Raw genomic sequence first — 22,051 nt, 5'->3', positions numbered from 1 at the left:
TGATTTTTTTAATGAGGATTAATGTTTTTTTTATGAGCAAATGAATATAAATTTTTTAAGATATTTGTACTCTTTGGCTGACTCACACATATTTTATTCTGTTTTATTGCAGCCACTGTTTTGTTTAGAATATACTCCTATCGTCCCAGATAATTTGGGATACTTTGGCCCGGCATGGGTTTTAAGAAATTTAATGGAAAGTGAGTTGAAAAAGTTGGTGGAATGTGGATCCTACTTTTAAAGAATTAGTTTTATAATAAAATGTGAGTATGAATGGGTTAGTGGAATATGAGGTCTACTACCAAAAATGGTAAAAGTGAAATGTCACAAATTATGTGGGATGACCCGAAATGGAATACTGGATCGAATTATCTGGGACGGAGGGGGTAATTAAAGTCTCAAATTGTTACTCCCTCCGTTCCCTCATAGTTGAGGCGGAACTTTTCGGCACGGAGTTTAAGAAATGAATGTTGAGTGTGTGAAATAAATAGATAAAAAAGTAAGAAAGAGAAAAAAGTTACTATATATGGAAATGACTCAACTATGAGGGAACTTCCCAAAATAGAAAAATGACTCAACTATGAAGGAATGGAGAGAGTATTATTTTGCGATTACTAGTTTGATTACTAGTTGCGATTACTAGTTTGATAGGTTAGTTAGTCCCTAAGTATTTTTTTCAATAGTAGGTGAAAAACTGATTCAGCATGTATCAGGAGTAGTAAATTACCTAGAATTACTATTCAGGGTAATTGTTGGAGATTATTATATTTCTTTCCTTGTTAAATTATTATAAACTTACAATTGATTATATAAATCAATTTTGATGTGAAATAAAATATGAAATCAAGAACGCATATATAAATCATTTCCATAAATATAAATAGAGGATTGTGGAGAATACTAGAGATTTCATGTAAATTATGCCCTTTTAATGTAAAAAAACTACTAGTACGTTACATAGTCTTCGATGACATCCTTCCAAACAACAATAGCGAGTCGACGACTTTCTTCCGCCTACAAATTCCAACAGCACGACTTCATGTCACCCGACTAGCATAAAAATTCTCTTTGTCAGTTGGCTTAACGCTCGAGTTGAGCGGAGTTGGAGTGTGCACTGCATTCGGACTTTTGCTCAATCCGACCTTATCTGAAAACCCTAAATTTTATGAAAAATGAATCAAATTCGAACCGAATTATGAAATTTGATTTGATCCTTAAAATCCAAATTGCATAAAAATTAGAAAATTCAATATAAAAAATCCTAAAATTTAAAAATCCAATATCAAAAATAGTAGCACCAAATGGGTAAATATTTATGGATTTCGAATAGTAATTTGCAATCCTAGAAGGCTAGAACCATGATCATAGTTTGCGACGCATCCCTACATTATGCCCAAATATACCTTTTTTTCCCATAATAATAATAATAAAAAAACATTATTTAATCTAATTACATTATTTGACGAAATCTCTCTCTCTCTCTCTAAACATTCTTGTGCATCACGCATATTTGGCATTTTTCTCTTATTCATTCTCACCCCTGTAACAGGGTTTAAGCTTTTTCACCCAAAACCACTCGGAAAACCTCCCAAAATCTCGTCAATCTCTCTCTCCGCGGCAATCTGCATCCCTCCAGATGGCAGTGGATGCGGATTTCCTCGTCAGCGGAAAGAGATTCCCTCCAGGGTTCAGATTCCACCCCACCGATGAGGAGCTCGTGCTTTACTATCTCAAGAGGAAGATTTGCTGTAAAAGACACCATCCCGACGTCGTCTCTGAGATCGATGTCTACAAGTGCGACCCCGAGGATTTGCCTGGTAGGGTTTTTTATCCCTAATTTAGGTGTTTGCTGATTAGAAGCAGTTATTTTACTGTTTTTGGTTGTTGATCGATTATTAATCATGTTATCGAGTTGAAATTGATTTCTAGGGTTTTTTTTTTCAATTTTTTGATTTGCTTTAAGTGCAGAGCTTTGTGTGATTGATTGTGTTGTCTACTTATCCAGGAGGGATTATTGTTTTTTTCGTTATTTGATTTGTTTTGAATCTGTGATGATTGTGCTGAGCTATTGTGTGGCATTGTGTGTACAGTATTCATATGAATGAGTTTTTGTAGTTTCAATACTAATCTTGATGGCATGATTGCTGACTTTCTCTTTCTGATGCACAGTGATGTCGAAACTGCAAACTGGTGATAGACAATGGTTCTTCTTCAGTCCCAGAGACCGGAAACATTTAAAGGGAGCAAGGTCGAACAGGGTGACCGGGTGTGGTTACTGGAAGGTGACGGGGCAGGACCGTACCATCTCATATGATTCTCGTCTTGTTGGGATAAAGAAGACTCTGGTGTTCTACAGAGGTCGTGCGCCTAAAGGAGAGCGCACGGATTGGGTGATGCACGAATATTCCATGGCTGAGGACGAGTTCAAACGATGCCAGGATGCTAAGGAATACTACGTGCTGAACAAAGTCTACAAGAAAAGTGGCCCCGGTCCAAAAAATGGTGAGCAGTATGGCGCACCCTTTAGGGAAGAGGAGTGGGATGATGATCTTGAAGTTCAGTGCTCCATTGAGCCGGAGAAACCAACAAAGAAAGCTCATGAAACTGTTGATTGTCAACATCAGTCCTCATTAGATGCTCTTGAGGAAATAGTGGAACGAATAGCAAATGAGCCCGATTCCGTTCAGCCACCGGTTGTTGATTGCGAGTATACTCTGGATCAGTTTCTCGATGAGGAGGAAACTGAGAGTACATTAGTTCACCATTCTTCTGTTGATGTGTCTGCACCAGTGGTTTATCCAGCTCATTGTGCCCTTACTGAGACAACTCGATTACAGTTGCAAGCAGCACCTGAGCTTTCCTATGACACATTCATTAATACGGAAGATCCTAATGTGACCGGGGAGGACTTCCTCAAAGATTATCTTGAAATGGATGATCTAGATTCAGACCCAACCACACAAAATCTTAATAACTGGGGGAATAATTTTGGGAGTCTGCAGTTTGAGGGTTTAGATGATGATTTGAGCATTCTGTATGAAGACGCTTCTTCTTTCCTTAATGAGCCTGTTGAGCCCTGGCATTTTCCCCAGCCATCTTTGAATAACTTTGAGAATGGAGCCATGGACCCGAGTCCAAGCTCATATCAAAGTTATGTGATGCAGCAACAAAATACTAGCAGTTTAGATGGAGCGAGCTCTCAAATGTGGAGGGGTGAGCCTACTTACAGTGTAGTGTCCACACCGGAAGTTAATCAGGACGTCAATGCACCATCAACTTCAGGTAGGACTTTCCAGTGGAGCAACTCTTGAGCTGCTTCAACTGTATTCATGGTTTTGTGCAATTTTGTGATGATGTGCATGCCGGTTATTCTATTATCTGACCCAATCGGATAGAGCTCTTGTCATACTCAGGGCGGTGAAAAACTCTTGTTCCCCAACTGGAGATGGGGGAGTTTGAACCAGCTTCAAGAGCTCTTCTTATGACGTTGTAACAGCCTGTTTCACTAATGTTGGTGGGTTTTGGCGTGTTTAGGTGCAATGTATCAAAACCAAAACAACAGTTTTGTAAATCATCCTACTGGGGGGAACGAGAAAGGGGAGGGCGAGCAGGGTGGTGATATGGAGTCATGGTTCTCCTCTGCCGTTTGGTCTTTTGTAGAGTGTATACCGACATTCCCCGCTTCGGCTTCTGAAGTTTTTTTGGTAAATGGGGCGTGTGAGCGAATGTCTAGCTTAAGCTGGGTAAGAGTTGATGCCAGAAACACTGCAGCTCCAAGAAATTCTGGCAAATCCGGAATTGGTTTCTTATGTTTTTCTTTACTGGGAGTAATACGTGATATTCTATGGCTGCTGACTGGAATCTCAAAGAGAGTTTACACTACTTGTAGCATACACATGTAATTATTTGCTGTGCCTCATTGAATTGCCGAAATTTTTGGTAAATCAAAAGCAGTTGGAAATAGTACTGTATATATTTATTAATTTCATGAGATAAGTTGCAAGATGTTTTTTAACAGAAGCAAGCCAAGATCCTGCCCTAACTCAAAAAAATAATCTTGTCTCACACAACTAAACAGCACTACAAATAATTTGAACGGAGATAAACAAAGAAAAGTAGACTGAAAAATATATTATTTTTGGCCTCATATTCGATTATAATCATTAATGAGTATGTCAAAAGTGATTAATAAAATGAAAGCAAAAGAAAAAAGAAAAAATCGGAAAGCTCAGTCAAGAAACAAAGTCAACTGATCCCCATACAGAGCACGGTGCACCTGCCTCGCAGCATATCAAAACTCCATACCACAAGCTTCGAAGAAATTTCGACTCTTTTTGATCAACATCTCTCATTTGACTGATCGTTTCCTTCTCCTCCACTCCTCTTTCTCCCCCAATTCTCCCTCTCCTAGGTTTTTCGCAATCTCAGAAACACACAGAAACATTTTCCCCTCTTTTTCCGGATTAATCGTTGGAAATATGATGGTGAAATCGGATACCTCCGGCGACCAGGACGTTTTCCCGCCGGGATTCCGATTCCACCCGACTGACGAGGAGCTCGTGCTTTACTATCTGAAGCGGAAGATCTGCTGCAAGCGCCACCTTCTCGACGTGATCGCTGAGACCGATGTTTACAAGTGGGATCCCGAGGAATTGCCTGGTAGGTTTTATCCTTCGAAAGTTTTTTTTTTTGTTTGTTTTAATTTATTGGATTTTAACGTTGACCGTTTGATTGCGAGTATGCTGGGTTAGATTATTGTTCTTAGACTGGCTTGGTATGTTTGATTTGGTCAGATATTTGATCAATTGTTGTTGTGGCTGGATTTGCTCTCGATTGTTTTGTTTGTTGCGGATTTAGATTTGGTGTTGATGCTACTCTAATTGAAGTCAACGATATGAGGATTAGCTTGTTTCTAGTTCCAATTGCATTGTTTTGGCCGGCAATTTGTGTAAATCGGAAGTTGTAAATGTTGTGATACCTGGATCTATCTATTTGATTTTGTGAGATTGTAAGATTGTAATCTGTGGCATAGGGTTGCAAATTGCATGAACTGAGTTGGATAGTTGGTTTCTGTGATCTGATTTTAGTTCTGTTTTGGCAAAATTCAGTTCATTTATTGTGCTTCTTTACTGATTTGTCACATGTCATAAATGCAGGGCTTTCGAAACTTAAAACTGGTGATCGACAATGGTTCTTCTTCAGTCCAAGAGATAGGAAATACCCTAATGGAGCTAGGTCCAATAGGGGGACAAAGCATGGGTATTGGAAAGCAACTGGGAAGGACCGTGTCATTTCATGTGGTGCTCGCCCTGTTGGTTTAAAGAAGACTCTGGTCTTCCATAAAGGTCGTGCACCTAAAGGAGAGCGCACGGACTGGGTGATGCATGAATACACCATGGATGAGGAAGAGCTGAAAAGATGCCAGGCTGCTAAGGAGTACTATGTGTTGTACAAGGTATACAAGAAAAGTGGGCCTGGTCCCAAAAACGGGGAGCAATATGGCGCACCGTTTAGGGAGGAGGACTGGGCTGATGATGAAGTTCGAGAACCATCTCCAATTGTGAAGGGAATCCTACAAAAGCCTGTTATTGAAATCACACCTATCAATAGTAATAACTTAGTTGATTTTCAAGACCTTGCCTCGTTTGATTATCTTGAGGAACTGAACCAAATTTTTAATGATTCCCTGCCTGATCAGCCACCAGTCCTTGCTCTCGAGTATAACCAGGATCAGTTTGCAGTTGAGGAAACTCACAGTTCGTTGGTTGACAATTCCCCTAGGGAGGTTTCTTTGTCAGCTCCCCAACCATTTTTTCAGCAACCTATTGTAGAAAATAGTTTTGACTTCACACAGTCGGGCGCATTTCAATTCCAGATCTCTGAGGCACCTGAGGTCTCTTCTGCTCCAGTTCCGAATGTGCCAAATTCTCGTGTCATTGATGAGTCCTTCCTCGAAGATTTTCTTGAATTGGATGATTTGGGCCCAGATCCAACTGCAGAAAACCCTGGTGAACTGGTTAATGGTACGGATAAATTTTCAATTGATGATTTGGATTGTCTGCATGAGCTCGAGCTGTTTCAAGATGCACCCCTGTTCCTTTGTGATGTGGGGCACATTGAGTCCAGACAGACATCTCAGCCATACATGAACAACTTTACAAATGGAGTTATTGATCCAATCTCAAGCTCTTGTATGAACAATCTTGAGAACACTACTAGCTACATGCTGCAGCAACAGTTCAACAATTTCGATGGGATCAGCTATCAGATGAGTGCTGATGGCCAAAGTTGCAGTGTTGTAACGGAGGCACACACGAATCAGGGATTCGTTCCTCCATCGACTTCAGGTACTGACATTAGTAGAATCCCTGCTGATGCAATTTCTGAGCTGCTACAGAAGCATCAATGGCTTTATACATTTTGATCTGCTAAAGGAACGTATATGGCTACACATTTTTATCTGCTTTTAAAGCATCTATGACTATTCGTTATGTGCTACTACAAAGTGCTAAGTACTACAAAACATATACATACCTGTTCATTAAGTTGCTGCAAAAGCATCTATGATTTTGTTTACGTTGTCATGACTTGCATACTGTTTATTACTATCTTGTTCTATTTAATCTAAGAGTGAGCTCTTGGTCAGATGGATGGTATGGGAAGACCATGTCATCTTCAAGATGGTGAAAACTCTTATGCCCAAGTGGAAAATGGGGGAGTTTGAACCAGCTTCAAGAGCTCTTCTTGTATTGAAGTTGCTTAGATTGTTTATTAATACTACCAGATTTTGTCATATGTTTAGGTGTTTTACATCAAAACCCAAATTATGGTTTTGTAAATCAAAACGAAAGCGGCAAACAAGATGATGGCGGTACAGACTCATGGTTCTCCTCTGCTCTCTGGTCCTTTGTGGAGTCTATACCAACAACCCCCGCTTCAGCTTCTGAAAGTGCTTTGGTGAACAAGGCTTTCGAGCGAATGTCTAGCTTTGGCAGAGTGAGAATGAATGCCGGGAACTTAAATGTTTATGCAGGTAATGCCATGGCAACTTCAAGAAGCTCTGGCAAATCAAGACCTGGTCTTGTGTTTCTGTCTTTGTTAGGAGTTATGTGTGCTGTGTTATGGATGATGATTGGAACATGACTGATTGATGCATAACATTATCATGTGGATTTAATGTATGTATAGGGAGATTTTGGTCCGGTGCCTTGCCGGATCATCATTCGAAATATGAAGGCAGTTTTGAAATATTCAACATTTTGCAAAGCCTTAACCTTTTAGGAGTCCCAATAGCATTTACATGATTGGGAGCATCCATAATAAAGATTGTTTAGTTATACTTATTTTTCTAATTGCACACAATAATTTTAGTTATAATAGGACATTCTATTGTTCAATTCAATACACCAAACTATGTAGGTGGTGTTCGATTTGTTATACAACATAGTATTACTAAATACGATAATTAGTTATTGATTAAATTAGTCGCAAGAGATGAATAATAGTAGTAAAATACATCAAAAGTAGGTAAGTGAACGATATAGATTGTGATTTCATTTTGTTATAGTACTGTTTAAATAAGGTACGATTGATCATTTGACTACGATGGTATAAACTTTTTAGTTATCCACTACATAATTTGTTCAATCATAATAGTGGACAGTCAAAATTTTCATATGCCCCATAATTTAGTAAGTTCAAGAATCGAATTCGCTTACTGCACGTCTCCTTGGTTCAATAAAGCCAATCATTTTGACTTCATTTCGTATTCATTTCACTCCAATCCTGATTCAGGATCCTTCGAAATCGAAAATCATTACTAATAATTTAACTATATAGAGTTATGTTAATTGGAACACTCGAAAGTCCTTGTGTTGGATGGTTTGATTTACCCAATGATACTTTTGAGGTGTCCATCGTCGAATTTTCTATCGACCAAAATAAAACAGTATAGTGTATAAGAAAAAGAGGGAACATCTTTTTAAGTCCACGAACTTTGCCAAAATATTATTTTAGGTCCGTAAACTTTGAAAATATCATTTTAGGTCCATCAACTATGGATTAATATCATTTGAGGCATTTTGAATGTTTTTTGAACGAAAATGCTCTTAAGACCTTCAAAGATCAATTTGGACAATTCTTTCGCCAATCATCTTGCGTCAGAGACATAGAATCCAACTATTTTTAACGGCACATTTTTATATTTAAATTCAATTTAGATGTTAATTGATCTCCATTTTGAAATACATCTCCAAATGACAATCCAAATTAATAGCTATCTAATTTCAAAATAAATAAACTAAATAGAATTCACTCATCACCAATTGCAAGTTATTAAAATGCAGTTTAGATTGAAAAAATAAAATAAAGTATCAAGTCCCAATTCACTATTATTAAATAATTAGTCATCTAATATTTGAAAAACTAACACATATTTTTTACGGAAAATTTTAATTATATTTAAATTCAATTTGGATGGTAACTGAATTAAATAGTAGTAAAAAAATTGCTGAACTCTAGATCTTTGACGCAAGATGAGTTGTCCAAATTATCCTTGAAGGCCTTAAGGGCATTTTCATCCAAAAAAAGTTCAAAATACTTCAAATGATATTAACTTGTAGTTCACGGATCTAAAATGATATTTTCAAAGTTCACGGATAGAGATGTCAAGTGGGCCGGCCCGGCCCAGGCCGGCCCGGGCCCAGTGAGGCCCGACGAGATTTGAGCCCAGCCCGGCCCAGGCCCATGTCTGTGACGGGCCGGGCCGGCCCGACCCTGGGTTTTGGTTTATAGAATGAGCCCAGCCCAAGCCCGGGCCCAGTTGGTATGTGGGCTGGGCTGGGCTGGGCCGGGCCAAGTTAAATTTTTTTTATTGTGGTTATGAGCCCTAAACACACGCATAAGCAAAAGTTATATACATATATACTATATTATAGTCTTATATATAATTACCATATGCATAATTAGATATGGTCTATAATTAACCCACACATAATTAGTTGCTGCCATGCTAATTTGCTCGAAAATTTAAGTAGTCAACCCACACATAATTAGATTATATAATCCCATAAAATCAGGAATTAAAGAAACATCTACTAAAATACACGAACTACTATATAAATATTATAATATATACATACATAAAAAATAAAAATAACTATCACTATAATCATGGAACAATAAATCTGTATATTAGTGCAAATATCTTTAGTTTTAGAATCCACTATTTTATAAAGTCATAAATTAGATAACAATCAATCTCTATAATTATGGAGATGTTGATTAAGTCTAGGAGTACGATTAACAACCAATCACTATAATTTGGAAATCAAAATTAAAACTAATTAACAACTAATCCTAGTTATACAAATCAATTTGTATAACACGATTACACAATTCACGATTTCTAGGAATTGCCTGATTTCTAGGAATTGCCTTCTTTATAGGTATATCGAGAATAATGACAATAAGTAGAAGAGAATATTTATAGCATTAATTTAGGAATTAATTTTGAATATAGTCTACATAGATACATGTACAACATTATGACTTATGGGTAAGGATAAATGGAAATTTGACCAATGAAAAATAACAGAGCGTGATTCATTAATTATTTTTGGTAAACGTACCAATTTGAAATATTTGAACTAATATAAAAAAATTAAGCATAGATTATTTCATAAAACACACTATATTACTGATTTTATAAGAAATGTATTAGGCCGGTCCTGGGCCGGGCCTGGGCCGGGCCTGTGCCGGTCCTGGGCCGGGCTCCAGATGGTCCTAGGCCCGGGCCGGTCCTGGGCTTATAAAATGGCCCAATAGGAGCCCGATTACACTATTAAGCCCAGCCTAGGCCCACACTATTTCTCTACCGGGTCGGGCCTGGGCCGGCCCATAACAGGCCTGGGCCGGGCTAGGCCGGACCGGCCCAGTCCATTTGACATCTCTATTCACAGACCTAAAATGATAGGTTGATAAAGTTTATATACCTAAAAAGACATTCCCTCTAAGAAAAAACATAACCATTCATAAATCTCTAAGAAAAAACATAACCATTCATAAATCATTAAGTTATGGTAGATTGGTAGTAGCATCTATATTACTGGAAAAAATTAGAAAACAGATTAAATAGTAACTTGATTGTAAAACTAAAATAAATTTAAAATTTAAAGCTAGATAATTTTAAAACCAAAATTTAATTAAATTAAGAAATTAACTTTATATAAATAAAACTATTAGCATCAATGAATATACTAGTAGTATAAATTGTTGTACGTCTTATCATTTTGCACTAGATAACTTTTTTCACTCTTCATTTTCACTTATATATATTCAAACTATCTTTCATTAATTTCTTCTCACTAGCGAGCTTTGTGCAGTAATATTTTGATTACTAGTTATAATTATACATTAGGATCATAAAGTAAAAAGAAAAAGGAAAACACATCGAGTTCAAGCTACATGTATATATCTAACATTTGTAGGCCGGTGGTGGTGCACCTCCTTCTTCCCCATCTCCACCGTCAGCACTCCATCTTCCAACCCACATTTCATCCCCTCCACGTCAGCATTCTCCGGCAGCCGGAATCTCCTTGAAAAGCTCCCGCTGCGCTGCTCCACCCTCCGGCCCTCATCGCCGCCCTCCACCTTCACCACGCTTCCGCCGCCGCTTATGTGAAGAAAATTGGCATCCTCCACTTCCACCTCCACCTTCACGTCTTCTTTCCTCACCCCTAATTAATCACAAATTAAAGATCATACACATCAAATACACAAGAAAGAAAGAGATGTATCTATCTATCTATCCATCATTAATTAATAAAATTAAAGATGTTTGTTTGTGAATTGTGATGAGTGATGAACCAGGGAGATCAAGGCGGAAGATGTGGCCGTCCACGGTTTCACGCCATTCCACGTCACCTTGTTTGGCTCCGCTTCCACCTTCCCACGCTCCTATGTCGGAACTCATTTTTAATGATTAATATGTAGTGTAACATGCTTGACTATTTATAGTAAATGCATATGAAAGCTACGTGTCAGTTGAGATCTTACTTCTCTGCCACGTGGACATTCTTGTGATTGCTTCACTTCCCATTTGGTGATTAATTTGTTCTTATTTTTGTTTGTCATCTTATCCATACGAGGAGCCTATTTAGATCACTATGGTGTTTTTAATGGATTGTGAATCTATTGGCGTTTTATAATTAGATTCTTATTAGTACTCACGTACTCTCTCTGTTCGCCATTAAGAGTCTCGGTCACTTTTGCACACTCATTTTATAAAAATAATAATAAATAATTAAGGTGAAGAAATAGTAAAGTAATATAGAGAATAATGTTGAGAAGAGTCCAATCTAAATTATTCTCTCTCTTACTTTATCATTTTCTCCACTTTAACTATTTATTATTATTTTTACAAAATGAATATGCAAAAGTGACCGAAACTCCTAATGGCGGACGGAGAGAGTATTATTCAACAAGAGTCAAATCACCAATATGATCAATAATGTCTACTACGACTCACCTATGTCTATGAAGAAATCTAAAGTTAAGATAGCGACTAGTCGATCATTCTAACATGTTGTGATTCACCTATATATATCTTTATAAAGAAATACTATTACGAAGTTAGGATAGCCTAATTAGTCCATTCTAGCATGTTTTCACTCACTATCTCTACAAAGATTAGGATAATCTAGTTAATCTATTCTACAATGTTAGGACTCACTATCTTTACTAAGAAATTTGAAGTTAGGAAAATTTAGCTAGTCCATTCGAATATGTTGTAGTTAACTAATCTATCTGATCTCTATAAAGAAATCTGAAATTATGATAGGCTATATAGTTAGTCCATTCTAACATATTGTAACTCACCTATCTCTAAGATAAAAATACTATGAATTTAGGCCCGCACGGGCTAGCTCAGTTGGCTCCAGAGATGGAGATCTGTAACAATGAGTGGGTGTTCGAAGCCCACTACCACCGTGAGGAGACTGCCACCTCTCGGGCACAAGCGTGAGGCCTTTGTGGAGGTGGGTCTCCGGTGGGACAGTGGGTTGAACTCTCACCTCTATTGAGTGGCTGAGTACCGTGATTTAACTCCCCTCACTGATGTCGGGCCGGTAGTGGGGCCGCCTGGGATTGGCGATACAACCTTTTAACAATAACAATACTATGAATTTAGTATAATCTAGTTAGTCTATCCTAACATGGTGTGACTCACTTACACCTCTACGAACAAATCTGAAATTAGGTTATAAGGGTAGTTAGTCCATTCTAACAAGCAAGTACCTTAAAAAACAAGAGGCTTGAACAACATCAAAGAGAGACGCTTTGTGTATGTTCTATGCATGCTACAAAGTTAATTACACAACTTCCTTCTTTATACTTCCTCCGTCCCGCTTAAGATGACACGTTTTCCTTTTTAGTTTGTCCCAACTAAGATGACACATTTCCTTTTTTGGTAACTTTCTCTCTCCAATTAATACACTCAACCACTTTTTCTCACTCCTATTAAAATATCCATCTTTCTTTATCTCTCCTTTAATATTTACACTCACCTTCTCTCTCTCCAATTAAACACTTTAACCAATAACTCCTAAAATCCCGTGCCGGCTAAGTAATGTGTCATCTTAGCCGGGACGGAGGGAGTATAATTGGTGACGTCTAGAAAACACTCGCATCCACTAATTGTTTGCTCCTTATTCTTTGAACTAATTTTTGGCATAACAAAACGATGGAATAAAAATAGTATTCCCTCCGTCCCAAGATAAATGACCCACTTCTTTTGGGCACGGGATTTAAGGAATGGTATTTAAATAAGTTAAAGTGGAGAGAGGAAAGTATGAGAGAGAGAAAAGTAGAAGAGAGAAGAGAGAATAAAGTAGGTGGAGAATAAAGTAAGAGAGATGACTTTTTGCTAAAAATGGAAATAGGTTACTTATAGTGGGACACCCCACAAAAAGGAATACAAGTCACTTATCTTGGGACGGAGGGAGTAGTTAGTAATAGATTAGGATCCAATTGAAGATAGGGACAAATCTAAATTCTTGTTTTTTGGGTAAAATTCAAAAATCCCAATTTGTTAGTAATAAGAAAAAAAAAGACTAAAGTCTCTTTTTGGTCCTTTACATTTGGTGATTTTACGATTTTGGTCCAAAACATTATCTTTTGAATTATTTGGTCCTTCACAAATAAAAACGGATCACATTTAGTCCGAATTGGATGAAACCGTTAAAATTTAACGGTAAACAAATCTTAATATAATTTTGACTAGATTAAGAGTTAATAATTATGTTTTATTAATATCTAATATCTAATTAACCCAAAACTAAAAAAATAAAAATTTTAAGCTAATAGTAATATTATTAAAAAAATAAAATAAAACATAAAATAATTTAACAAAAATCAAAACATAAATTCAATAATTACCATCCCTATAGTTCTTAGCAAGCAAATTAGATGCATCATCCACCAAACCATCCTCATCAATCGCCCCATTTCCCCTCCTTGTCACTTGATCCTTCGCCTTCACCACCTTTTTAATCTTCTTCTCCACCTCACACTTTCCATTCTGATCCGAATTCTCCAACACATCTTTACCCTCACCTTTTTCTTTCAACCCACCCGTGTTCTCACTCCCCAAAACCTGAATTGAATTTTTGAGCAATTCAGGCACCCAACAATCCACACAAACCCTAAACCCCGCCCAAATAACACCAAGAGCTGCATTTACCATGTTGAAAAATGGAGAATTGAAATCTACAGATTTGGGGAAAAAGATGGAAACCGCTAAAGAGAGGGAAAACGATGAATGGAACAGAAGGAGAAAAAACGATTAAGGAAAGAAGAAAAAACGATGAATGGAACAACAAGTAAGGGCACGTGTTGCCCGAAGAAACACCCCTGCGGCATTTCCTGCAGAGAAGCACTATCCGCCAAACGCTGTCAATCGGCTGCAGGCGGTCCTTGGTTTGATTGGTTAATCCGGCGGCCGCAGCAATGGCAATCGGACATATTGGGCTGGTCGCGGGTCCTCTTCTCCGGCGGCGGAGGCGTGCTGGTGGCGGAACTGGGGACAGATTTGGGCTTCAGATCTAAGACAATAATTGAATTTATGTTTTGATTTTGTTAACAGAGTAATTATTTTTTTTATTTTTGTTAAATTATTTTATGTTTTATTTTATTTTTGTAATAATATTACTATTAACTTAAAATTTTTAATTTTTTAGTTTTGGATTAATTAGATATTAGATATTAATAAAACATAATTATTAACTCTTAATCTGGTCAAAATTATATTAAGATGTGTTAGACCGTTAAATTTTAACGGTTTCGTCCAATTCGGACTAAATGTGATCCGTTTTTATTTGTAAAGGACCAAATAATTCAAAAGATAATGTTTTAGACCAAAATCGTAAAATCACCAAGTGTAAAAGACCAAAAAGAGACTTTAGTCAAACAAAAACCCAATCCATCAACAATGATCGGCCATAAATCTCAACACTCTTACTCGACAATGTCATCGCCGCCGATCAAATTCGGAATCCTGGGCTGCGCCGAGATCGCCCGCAAGGTCTCCCGCGCCATCTCCCTCTCCCCCAATTCCACCCTTCACGCCGTCGCCAGCCGCTCCCACGAAAAGGCCGCCAAATTCGGCGCCGACAACGCCTCCGCCAAGGTCTACGCCTCCTACGAGGCCTTGCTCGACGACCCGGAGGTGGACGCCGTCTACGTCCCGCTCCCGACGAGCCTGCACATCAAGTGGGCCGTGCTCGCCGCCCAGAAGAAGAAGCACCTGCTCTTGGAGAAGCCCGTCGCCCTCGATGCTAAGGAATTCGATCAGATCGTCGCGGCGTGCGAATCCTGTGGGGTGCAGTTCATGGATGGTACCATGTGGATGCACCACCCCAGGACTGCCAAGATGAAGGACTTCCTCTGCGATGGCTCCCGCTTCGGTGACCTCAAAACGGTATGTGTTTTATTTGATTTGATGGGTTTGGAGTTGGTGTGAAAGAATCAATTTTTTGGGTTCTATTTGGTTGTTTGAAGTTATTTTTTGAAATACAATTGTTGAATTCTTATGTGAAGCTATTCCAACAACATTGGTTCAATCTGAGGGTGTTTTGACAGAATAGTGGTGTTGAATTGAAATGGTAATTAGGAAGTTGATGAACTTGAGTCTTGAGTTTAGGCAAATTAGTGGTGGATTGTGTTAAATTGTAGTGAAATTGTTGAATTTCTATGCAAACAACATTGGTTCAAGCTGAGAGGGAGAAGGGACAGACTGTTTTGGAAGAAGACGGATATTGAATTGAAATGGTAAAGAACAGATTAGGAAGTTGATGACCTATCAAATTTGAGCATTGAGTTTCGGCAAAACTTGAGTCCCATTCATGTTCGATGTCATATTGTCCCTGTGAATCTGTCTCTCTCAAATGCGAATGCTAAGAACAACAATAAGTAACATTTAGGATTCTCAGAAAATGGCCAAATGGCTACCATATATTGCTTAGTGATATTCATTCAATCTGAATGAGCTGAGGTAAGAAGAGAGGAAGAAGGGATATACAGTTTTGTAAGATTAGGAATATTCAATTCAAATGGTAAAGACAGATTAGGAAGCTGATGACCTATCAATTGCTATCATCTTAGGCGAAAACTTGAGCCTTGAGTTGAGGCAAAAATATTGGTAGGGGAGGTTTTGTCTTGTGTGCTAAATTGTGGTAAGGTGAGTCTCACAAGCGGTGAAAATTTCAGGTTCTGTTATCTGTATTGACTAGAATTTCAATGAATTTTCCCGGTGTATCTTGTACTTCTCCAATGTGCACACTATGAGCAACAATAAGATTTAGGATTCTCGAAAACGGCTTAAGGGCTAGTTTGGTACCTATATTGCTTAGTGGTTCAATCTGAGTAAGCTGAGGAAAGAAGAGAGAGGTTTTAGCAGAATAGGTAAAAACTGAAATGGTAAACTAAAAATCATGACCTATCATCATGGGGGAAAACTTAAGCCTTGAGTTGAGCCAAAAGTAGTGGTGGACGAGGCTGTCTTTTGTGTCAAACTGTGGTAATTTGAGTCTCATTCAGGTTCATGCCAGGTACCTACTCTCAGTACTGTCTCGAATTTTGATGAATTCGTCCCAGTGTTTCTCAACAATAGGATTTAGGATTCTCAAAAGTGGCCAAAGGGAAACACTTCTTTATTCATGGGAATCACTTTAGTGAGGGAAAGATATTGAGAAGCAATGTAGAAGTGGTAATGGTGAAATGTTTGTTAAACAAAACATAAAGATTGTAGAAATTAATTTAGCAAATAAGAGGAAGGATCCTCCATTTTGATTTACTATTTCTCTTCTCTTGTTGATTTAAATAAGGTAATTAGGGAATAGCGCCCTAATTCTGGAGGCTGTGCATCGTTCTTTGGTTTTTAATCGTTACATATCAAGTGGACTCTTGTGTTATTGTGCAGGTGCATTGCTGCTTTACCTTCGCTGCGGAGAAAGATTTCCTAGAGAACGACATCCGCGTGAAGCCGGATCTGGATGCTCTTGGTGCACTCGGTGATGTAGGCTGGTACTGCACCAGGTCGATATTATGGGCTGCTGGTTTCGAGCTTCCTAAAACAGCACTCGCATTGCCTGGCACGGTCAAAAACAGTTCAGGAGTCATCCTAGCGTGCAGCGCCTTTCTGCAATGGGAAGACGGGAAAACGGCCACCTTCCACTGCTCTTTCTTGGCCAATTTGACAATGGATCTAACTGTAGTCGGAACTAACGGCACTTTGAAGCTTCAAGACTTTGTGATCCCGTTCGAGGAGCACAAGGCCTCTTTCTCCACAGCTGTCAAGTCCGGGTTCACCGAGCTCGTGACCGGATGGGATCCAAAGCCGAGCGAGCACACTGTTATGACGGACCTTCCGCAGGAAGTTCTCATGGTGAAGGAGTTCTCTAGACTGGTTGGAAGCATCAAATACGATGGTGCGAAACCCGAGAAGAAGTGGCCGACGCTTAGCAGGAAGACGCAGCTCGTTCTCGACGCAGTAAAGGCGTCGATTGACAAAGGTTATGGAACTGTTGAAATCATTAGTTAGCTGCATGATGCTTGTGTTTGTGTTTGTCAAGTTAAGACTGTGTTACTCAGTTATGCATTTTGAATGGTAATTGGAATGAAATAATTAAGTACATTGATTGTAATCTCAATTATCCTCTTTTCCACAGTTGTTTTTTCGTCACTTTCAACTTCACAAATATTTTCATACTTCGTCGTACATCTGTAAATCTCAGCTATCGATTGATTGAAAATAGTTTTTGCGAATAATTATGTTTGGGTTAGATTATAGTAGACGAACCTAAATAGCAAATGTGGACAATATTTACTGAACGGATGAAGTACTAAGACCACCCCATCGGTCACTTTATGATGGGGGCAAGCATATAAGACAAACTAGAGAGAAATAAAAATAAAGCAAAAATGAAATAATCTAACCCAATCCCCAATTTGTGGTCTTGTCAGCCGGCCCAATCTAAAGTGAAGGGCAAATGACACATGTCCATTTTCTATTGGGTCAATGCATTATTATTTTTGCTTTTTTTTTACTATTAATTATTTAATTATGTACAAATTTGAGAATTGTACACTATAATCTATAAATATGAAATGTAAATATTTTAGATAATAACATTTTGAATATTTTGAACATTGTGAAATTTATGATATTTTTATTACTTTTAGTTATTAATTTAATTTAATTAATTATTATTATTAGTATTATTATTTTTGTCTTTAAATTTGAATCATATACTTTTTTATTATAATTTTTAGACATTATTAATATATCTAAATTAATTATAAATCAAAATATTAATATAAAATATATAAAAAAGAAAATATTTAATTGGGTTAGGTTGGGGTCAGTGATGAAAGTAAAAAAGTTGATGAAAGTTGAATTGAGAGAGGATTGTATATGTGAAGTATAGAGAAATGAATATTTTATTAAAAAGTTAATTGAGATTGGGTTTGATTGAGTATCACAGTCTACCAGGGATCCAAATCTATTAATTTAGTAGAGTATATTGTCGAGAAGTCAATATATTCGATTTGTAGTGTAGTTATAGTGATTAGATTTCTTGGATTCTATTTTTCTGACTTAAACCCAAATAACTTCATTTTGTTGTCACATCTTATTTAATTTTTCTATATTATTTCGATTTGGACTATTGTGAAATAGTACTTGCTTAAAATTGAAAACATATAATTTTACCATTACATAGGGCTGGCAAATCGTGCGGGTTGGGTCGTTATCGGGTTAACCCGATAACGACCCAACCCAATAAGGCCAAACCCGAACCCAACCTGTTAAGGAAACCCCAAACCCGAACACGAACCCAACCCGCCACCTTCAAACCCGAACACGACCCGGACACGACCTAAACACGATAATGACACGAACCACTTTGGGTTGACCCGACACGATAACAACACGATATCAACCTAAACACGATACCGACACGAACAACATTGGGTTGACCCAACACAATAACAACACGATATCAACCTAAACACGATAACAACCCATTCACGATTAAAGATTGCTTAATAAAATGATCAAGACTTTAAAAAGCCATATAACATGAAGATGTTCAATTTTAAACAACAAAACTCCAACACAATCCAAAAAAACCCATCAAAATACATAATTTTTGTTCCAAATCCTCAATAAAGCTAACATAATCATATATTGTAAGAGAATAACTCCTTGGCAGCTTGGCTAGTTGCAGCATTCCAGCATGTGATAACAAGTCCCCTAACCTGTAAAATGTAAATTAACAAGGTAGAAATTAATCAAATTATAGATTTCACATATCAAATTTATTCTAAGCAATTTAATGATATCAATAATCTCATTCACAGAATCAGAAACAGCATATGATCCATTCACATAGTTTAAATTCAATTTCTGCAAGTTAAATTCAATATCTTAAATTCCAACCAATCTAAAACCACTCTCATAGTGATAATTATAGATCAAACATGCTGGCAAGAAAAGGGCAATGAAATCTTGTATAATTACAAAGCTCAATATGTATATACAAAGCATGTAACAAACAGCAAACATGATAAACCAGACAAACAAATAGATAAACTAATGCACAAGTTCCTGCCTATATTCCTAATAGCTCATTTATCAAATTTTATATTCTTGAAAATGAAAGAAAAACAAATAATGAGTATTTAGTTAAGTATCAAATAGAGGAAAGGAATTTGTACAAAGTAAGTGAAGTAGTAAGCTAACCTTTGATGCTTTCAAGAAGTATTTAGGTTGCGGAGCTTCCGGTATGAGGTTCATCATCAACATTTAAAAAGTCCTCGGCTAAGTCATTTGTTGGTATTTCTCCTTTAATACCTTTGAAAGAAAATAAGAATTAATAAAATAACTATAATAATCATAAAAGTTAACATTAACTAAATAAAAAGTTACTACCTTTTTTTCCAAACAACCAATCTCTAGTGCAAATTATTGCCTCCGCATTGCTTGGCTTGAGTGAACTACGATATTGGTCAAGAACTCTTCCACCTACACTGAATACAGATTCGGAAGCAACAGTGGTTATGGGAATGCTCAAAATGTCACGAGCCATGCAAGCAACATATGGATACTTGAATTGTGATCCTTTCCAATAGTTAAGTATATCAAGATTGGATTTGACATCCAATCTTTTTTCTTCCATGTACAACTCCAATTGGGATTTTTGTTGGCTCAATCCAAACTCAACATCCAATGAATTGAACTCCTGCAATTAAGATGCAAATAAAAATGAAAAATCATTAAAATCAAACAATATTGACAAATGACAACATCTAACACTAGAGAGTAGCTTACCTCCACCATTGCCATTGAATCAGCATTTGTGAAGTCACAATTCTGTCCACTCGCAGTAGAATTCCCATTTTTATCAACATCAAATTTGTCATTGTAGGAATTGCAATAATCTTCAAACAATGCAAACAATTTCTCTTTCACCAATGAAAATTGACGAGAGTCGGGGCCATATAGCTTCTTATAAAAGAAGTCCACAAATTGAAGCTTATAGCGTGGATCAAAGACTACAGCTATGGTCAAAATCATACTGAAATCTGACCAATACTTCTCAAACTTTGGTAGCATCAATTCAGCCATTTTTTTGAGGTACGGATCTGAACTGTTTTGATGTTGTCTCAATGAACTATAGCACATAACAACTGGACGGAAATACAAATTAGATGTAGGGTAGCGCTTCCAGAAAACAAATTAGAGACGTCATAGAACAAGCTTAAAAATCCAAGAATCTTCTCAATTTTGACCCATTCTTCTAATGAAGGATAGAACTTATAGTTTGAATCATAGAGTTGAAAATGCATGAAAGCTTTCTTGTAATATAATGCATTATCAAGCACATAAAAGGTTGAATTCCACCTAGTACTCACATCTTGCCTCAAACCTCTCTTACGATCCAATCCTACTTTGCTGACACATTCCAGAAAGTTTTGCTTCCTTGTTTGTGAACCTCGCACATATTTGACACTCTCACGAATCTTCACAACAGATTGCTCAATATCCTTCAAACCAACTTGAACAACCAAATTGACTATATGTGCACAACAACGGATATGGAAAAATTCACCATTAGAAAGAAGTGAATTATTCACATTCATTTGTGTGAGCAACAACTCCACTGACAAATCATTTGCACTAGCATTATCCAAAGTCAAAGAAAACACTTTATTTTCAATTCCCCAATCACAAAGCATAGAAAATAACTTGTTAGACAATGCTGCGCCAGTATGCGGAGATGGCATTAAGGAAAAGTTCAACACAAACTTTTGTAAGACCCTATCTTCATCAATAAAGTGACATGTTAGTGAAATATAACCATCAGAGGTAATGGATCAAACTTAGATTTAACCCCCGACCCCGTCAAAATTTGACTAACATCATGTGCGTTTTTTCTAGGACAACTTTCCAAATGACGTCGCATGTTTCCAGTTCCAGATCTACTTGTAACTCGCTCATATTTATGGCCACAATGCATGCAATGACATGTCTTAAAACCATTACCATCGAATTCGACTCTATAGTGATTCCAAACATCTGACCTTTGTTTTCTTTTCAGGCTCGGCTTTGGTGGCTTAGCTGTCTTAGCATTATTTGGACTCTCTGCAACTTCCATGGCTAGACCTCCTATGGTCTCACTTGCTGATGTTGGAGACTCACCAAGGCTGCTGCTACTCCCAGCTCCAAAATTGAGTGCCATGATTACTAATTAATCTTCTGCAACAAAATTGGCAGTATTTAGGGGAAGCAATCAATATAAAGGTATGAAACATGAATCTCATTGAATGTTGCATTGACCTTTCAATTTTAAGTAATCCTCAAACTGTAAATTAAACATAAATATCAAGCTTGATATGGCAAAACAATTACTTGTAGATCATTATATGTTGATTCAAGAAATCCAGAAGAGTAAATTAATTTCCAAACTAAAAGGTAACAACTACAAGTCTACAACGGGATGCTAGTTTGAAAGATATAATCAGTAATCTTACCAGAAGTAGAAAGGAGGGCAAAAGCAACGAACTCCAGATTTCCGGCGATGATGAGCGGCGGCAGAAATAGAAATATAGAAGTGGAAATCTGGAAGGGGATGAGCCGATGAGACGATGAGTGACGGCGCTGTTTGCACTTCGGCTATTCCACTTCTAATTTGAGAGTTTCTAAGTTGAAACCCTAATCAAATTATATATTATTTTATTTTCTTAAGCCTAAGTGACTACGAAACAAAAAATATTTTAACGAAAAATGTTTTCTTAATGAACAGACCAATGACCATGTTTTCGGCTGAATTTAAAAACAAAAAATGCTTTTATAATTTTAATAAAAATGTTTTATTATATTTAGAAAATTATTTTACTATCATGTTTTTTCTAGTTGTAAGTTTTAAAATTTTTTTTGAAACAAGTTAAAAGAACTAAAGAAGTAAAAAGAACAAAACAAAAAGAGTGAAAATAC

General features: G+C 37.2%; 5 protein-coding genes across 6 annotated transcripts; 3 read left to right on the top strand and 2 right to left on the bottom strand.

Moving 5' to 3' along the window:
* Positions 1–1,482: 1,482 nt before the first annotated feature.
* Positions 1,483–3,991, top strand: LOC125223058 (NAC domain-containing protein 17-like). Of its 2 annotated transcripts, none has more exons than XM_048126019.1 (3): positions 1,483–1,817; positions 2,170–3,282; positions 3,396–3,554. In XM_048126019.1, the coding sequence occupies exons 1-3, from the start codon at positions 1,637–1,639 to the stop codon at positions 3,419–3,421; spliced, it is 1,320 nt and encodes a 439-aa protein (XP_047981976.1). In that variant the 5' UTR covers positions 1,483–1,636; the 3' UTR covers positions 3,422–3,554. The 2 variants fall into 2 exon arrangements, with proteins under 2 accessions (XP_047981976.1, XP_047981975.1); XM_048126018.1 differs by having other exon boundaries at positions 1,487–1,817; positions 3,535–3,991.
* Positions 3,992–4,346: 355 nt separating this feature from the next.
* LOC125223057 (NAC domain-containing protein 17-like) lies at positions 4,347–7,250 on the top strand. The gene is made up of 3 exons (XM_048126017.1): positions 4,347–4,659; positions 5,157–6,347; positions 6,803–7,250. The coding sequence occupies exons 1-3, from the start codon at positions 4,479–4,481 to the stop codon at positions 7,141–7,143; spliced, it is 1,713 nt and encodes a 570-aa protein (XP_047981974.1). The 5' UTR covers positions 4,347–4,478; the 3' UTR covers positions 7,144–7,250.
* Positions 7,251–10,330: 3,080 nt separating this feature from the next.
* On the bottom strand, positions 10,331–10,987 carry LOC125223835 (16.9 kDa class I heat shock protein 1-like). Its single transcript, XM_048127131.1, has 2 exons — positions 10,867–10,987; positions 10,331–10,736 (listed from the first exon to the last, which is right to left on the bottom strand). Exons 1-2 carry the CDS (start codon positions 10,970–10,972, stop codon positions 10,456–10,458), a joined length of 387 nt encoding a protein of 128 aa, XP_047983088.1. The 5' UTR covers positions 10,973–10,987; the 3' UTR covers positions 10,331–10,455.
* Positions 10,988–14,473: 3,486 nt separating this feature from the next.
* On the top strand, positions 14,474–17,221 carry LOC125223860 (uncharacterized oxidoreductase At4g09670). The gene is made up of 2 exons (XM_048127166.1): positions 14,474–14,974; positions 16,475–17,221. The coding sequence occupies exons 1-2, from the start codon at positions 14,486–14,488 to the stop codon at positions 17,093–17,095; spliced, it is 1,110 nt and encodes a 369-aa protein (XP_047983123.1). The 5' UTR covers positions 14,474–14,485; the 3' UTR covers positions 17,096–17,221.
* Positions 17,222–18,579: 1,358 nt separating this feature from the next.
* LOC125220639 (zinc finger BED domain-containing protein RICESLEEPER 2-like) lies at positions 18,580–21,296 on the bottom strand. The gene is made up of 6 exons (XM_048122792.1): positions 21,101–21,296; positions 20,470–20,933; positions 19,886–20,293; positions 19,487–19,796; positions 19,298–19,408; positions 18,580–18,813 (listed from the first exon to the last, which is right to left on the bottom strand). Exons 1-5 carry the CDS (start codon positions 21,294–21,296, stop codon positions 19,320–19,322), a joined length of 1,467 nt encoding a protein of 488 aa, XP_047978749.1. The 3' UTR covers positions 18,580–18,813; positions 19,298–19,319.
* Between the last annotated feature and the right edge of the window lie 755 nt (positions 21,297–22,051).

This window comes from Salvia hispanica, chromosome 4 (genome assembly GCF_023119035.1).
Source record: "Salvia hispanica cultivar TCC Black 2014 chromosome 4, UniMelb_Shisp_WGS_1.0, whole genome shotgun sequence".
NCBI lineage: Eukaryota > Viridiplantae > Streptophyta > Magnoliopsida > Lamiales > Lamiaceae > Salvia > Salvia hispanica.
Note: the sequence above shows the minus strand (reverse complement) of the source record. Positions and strands in the feature narration are given on the sequence as shown.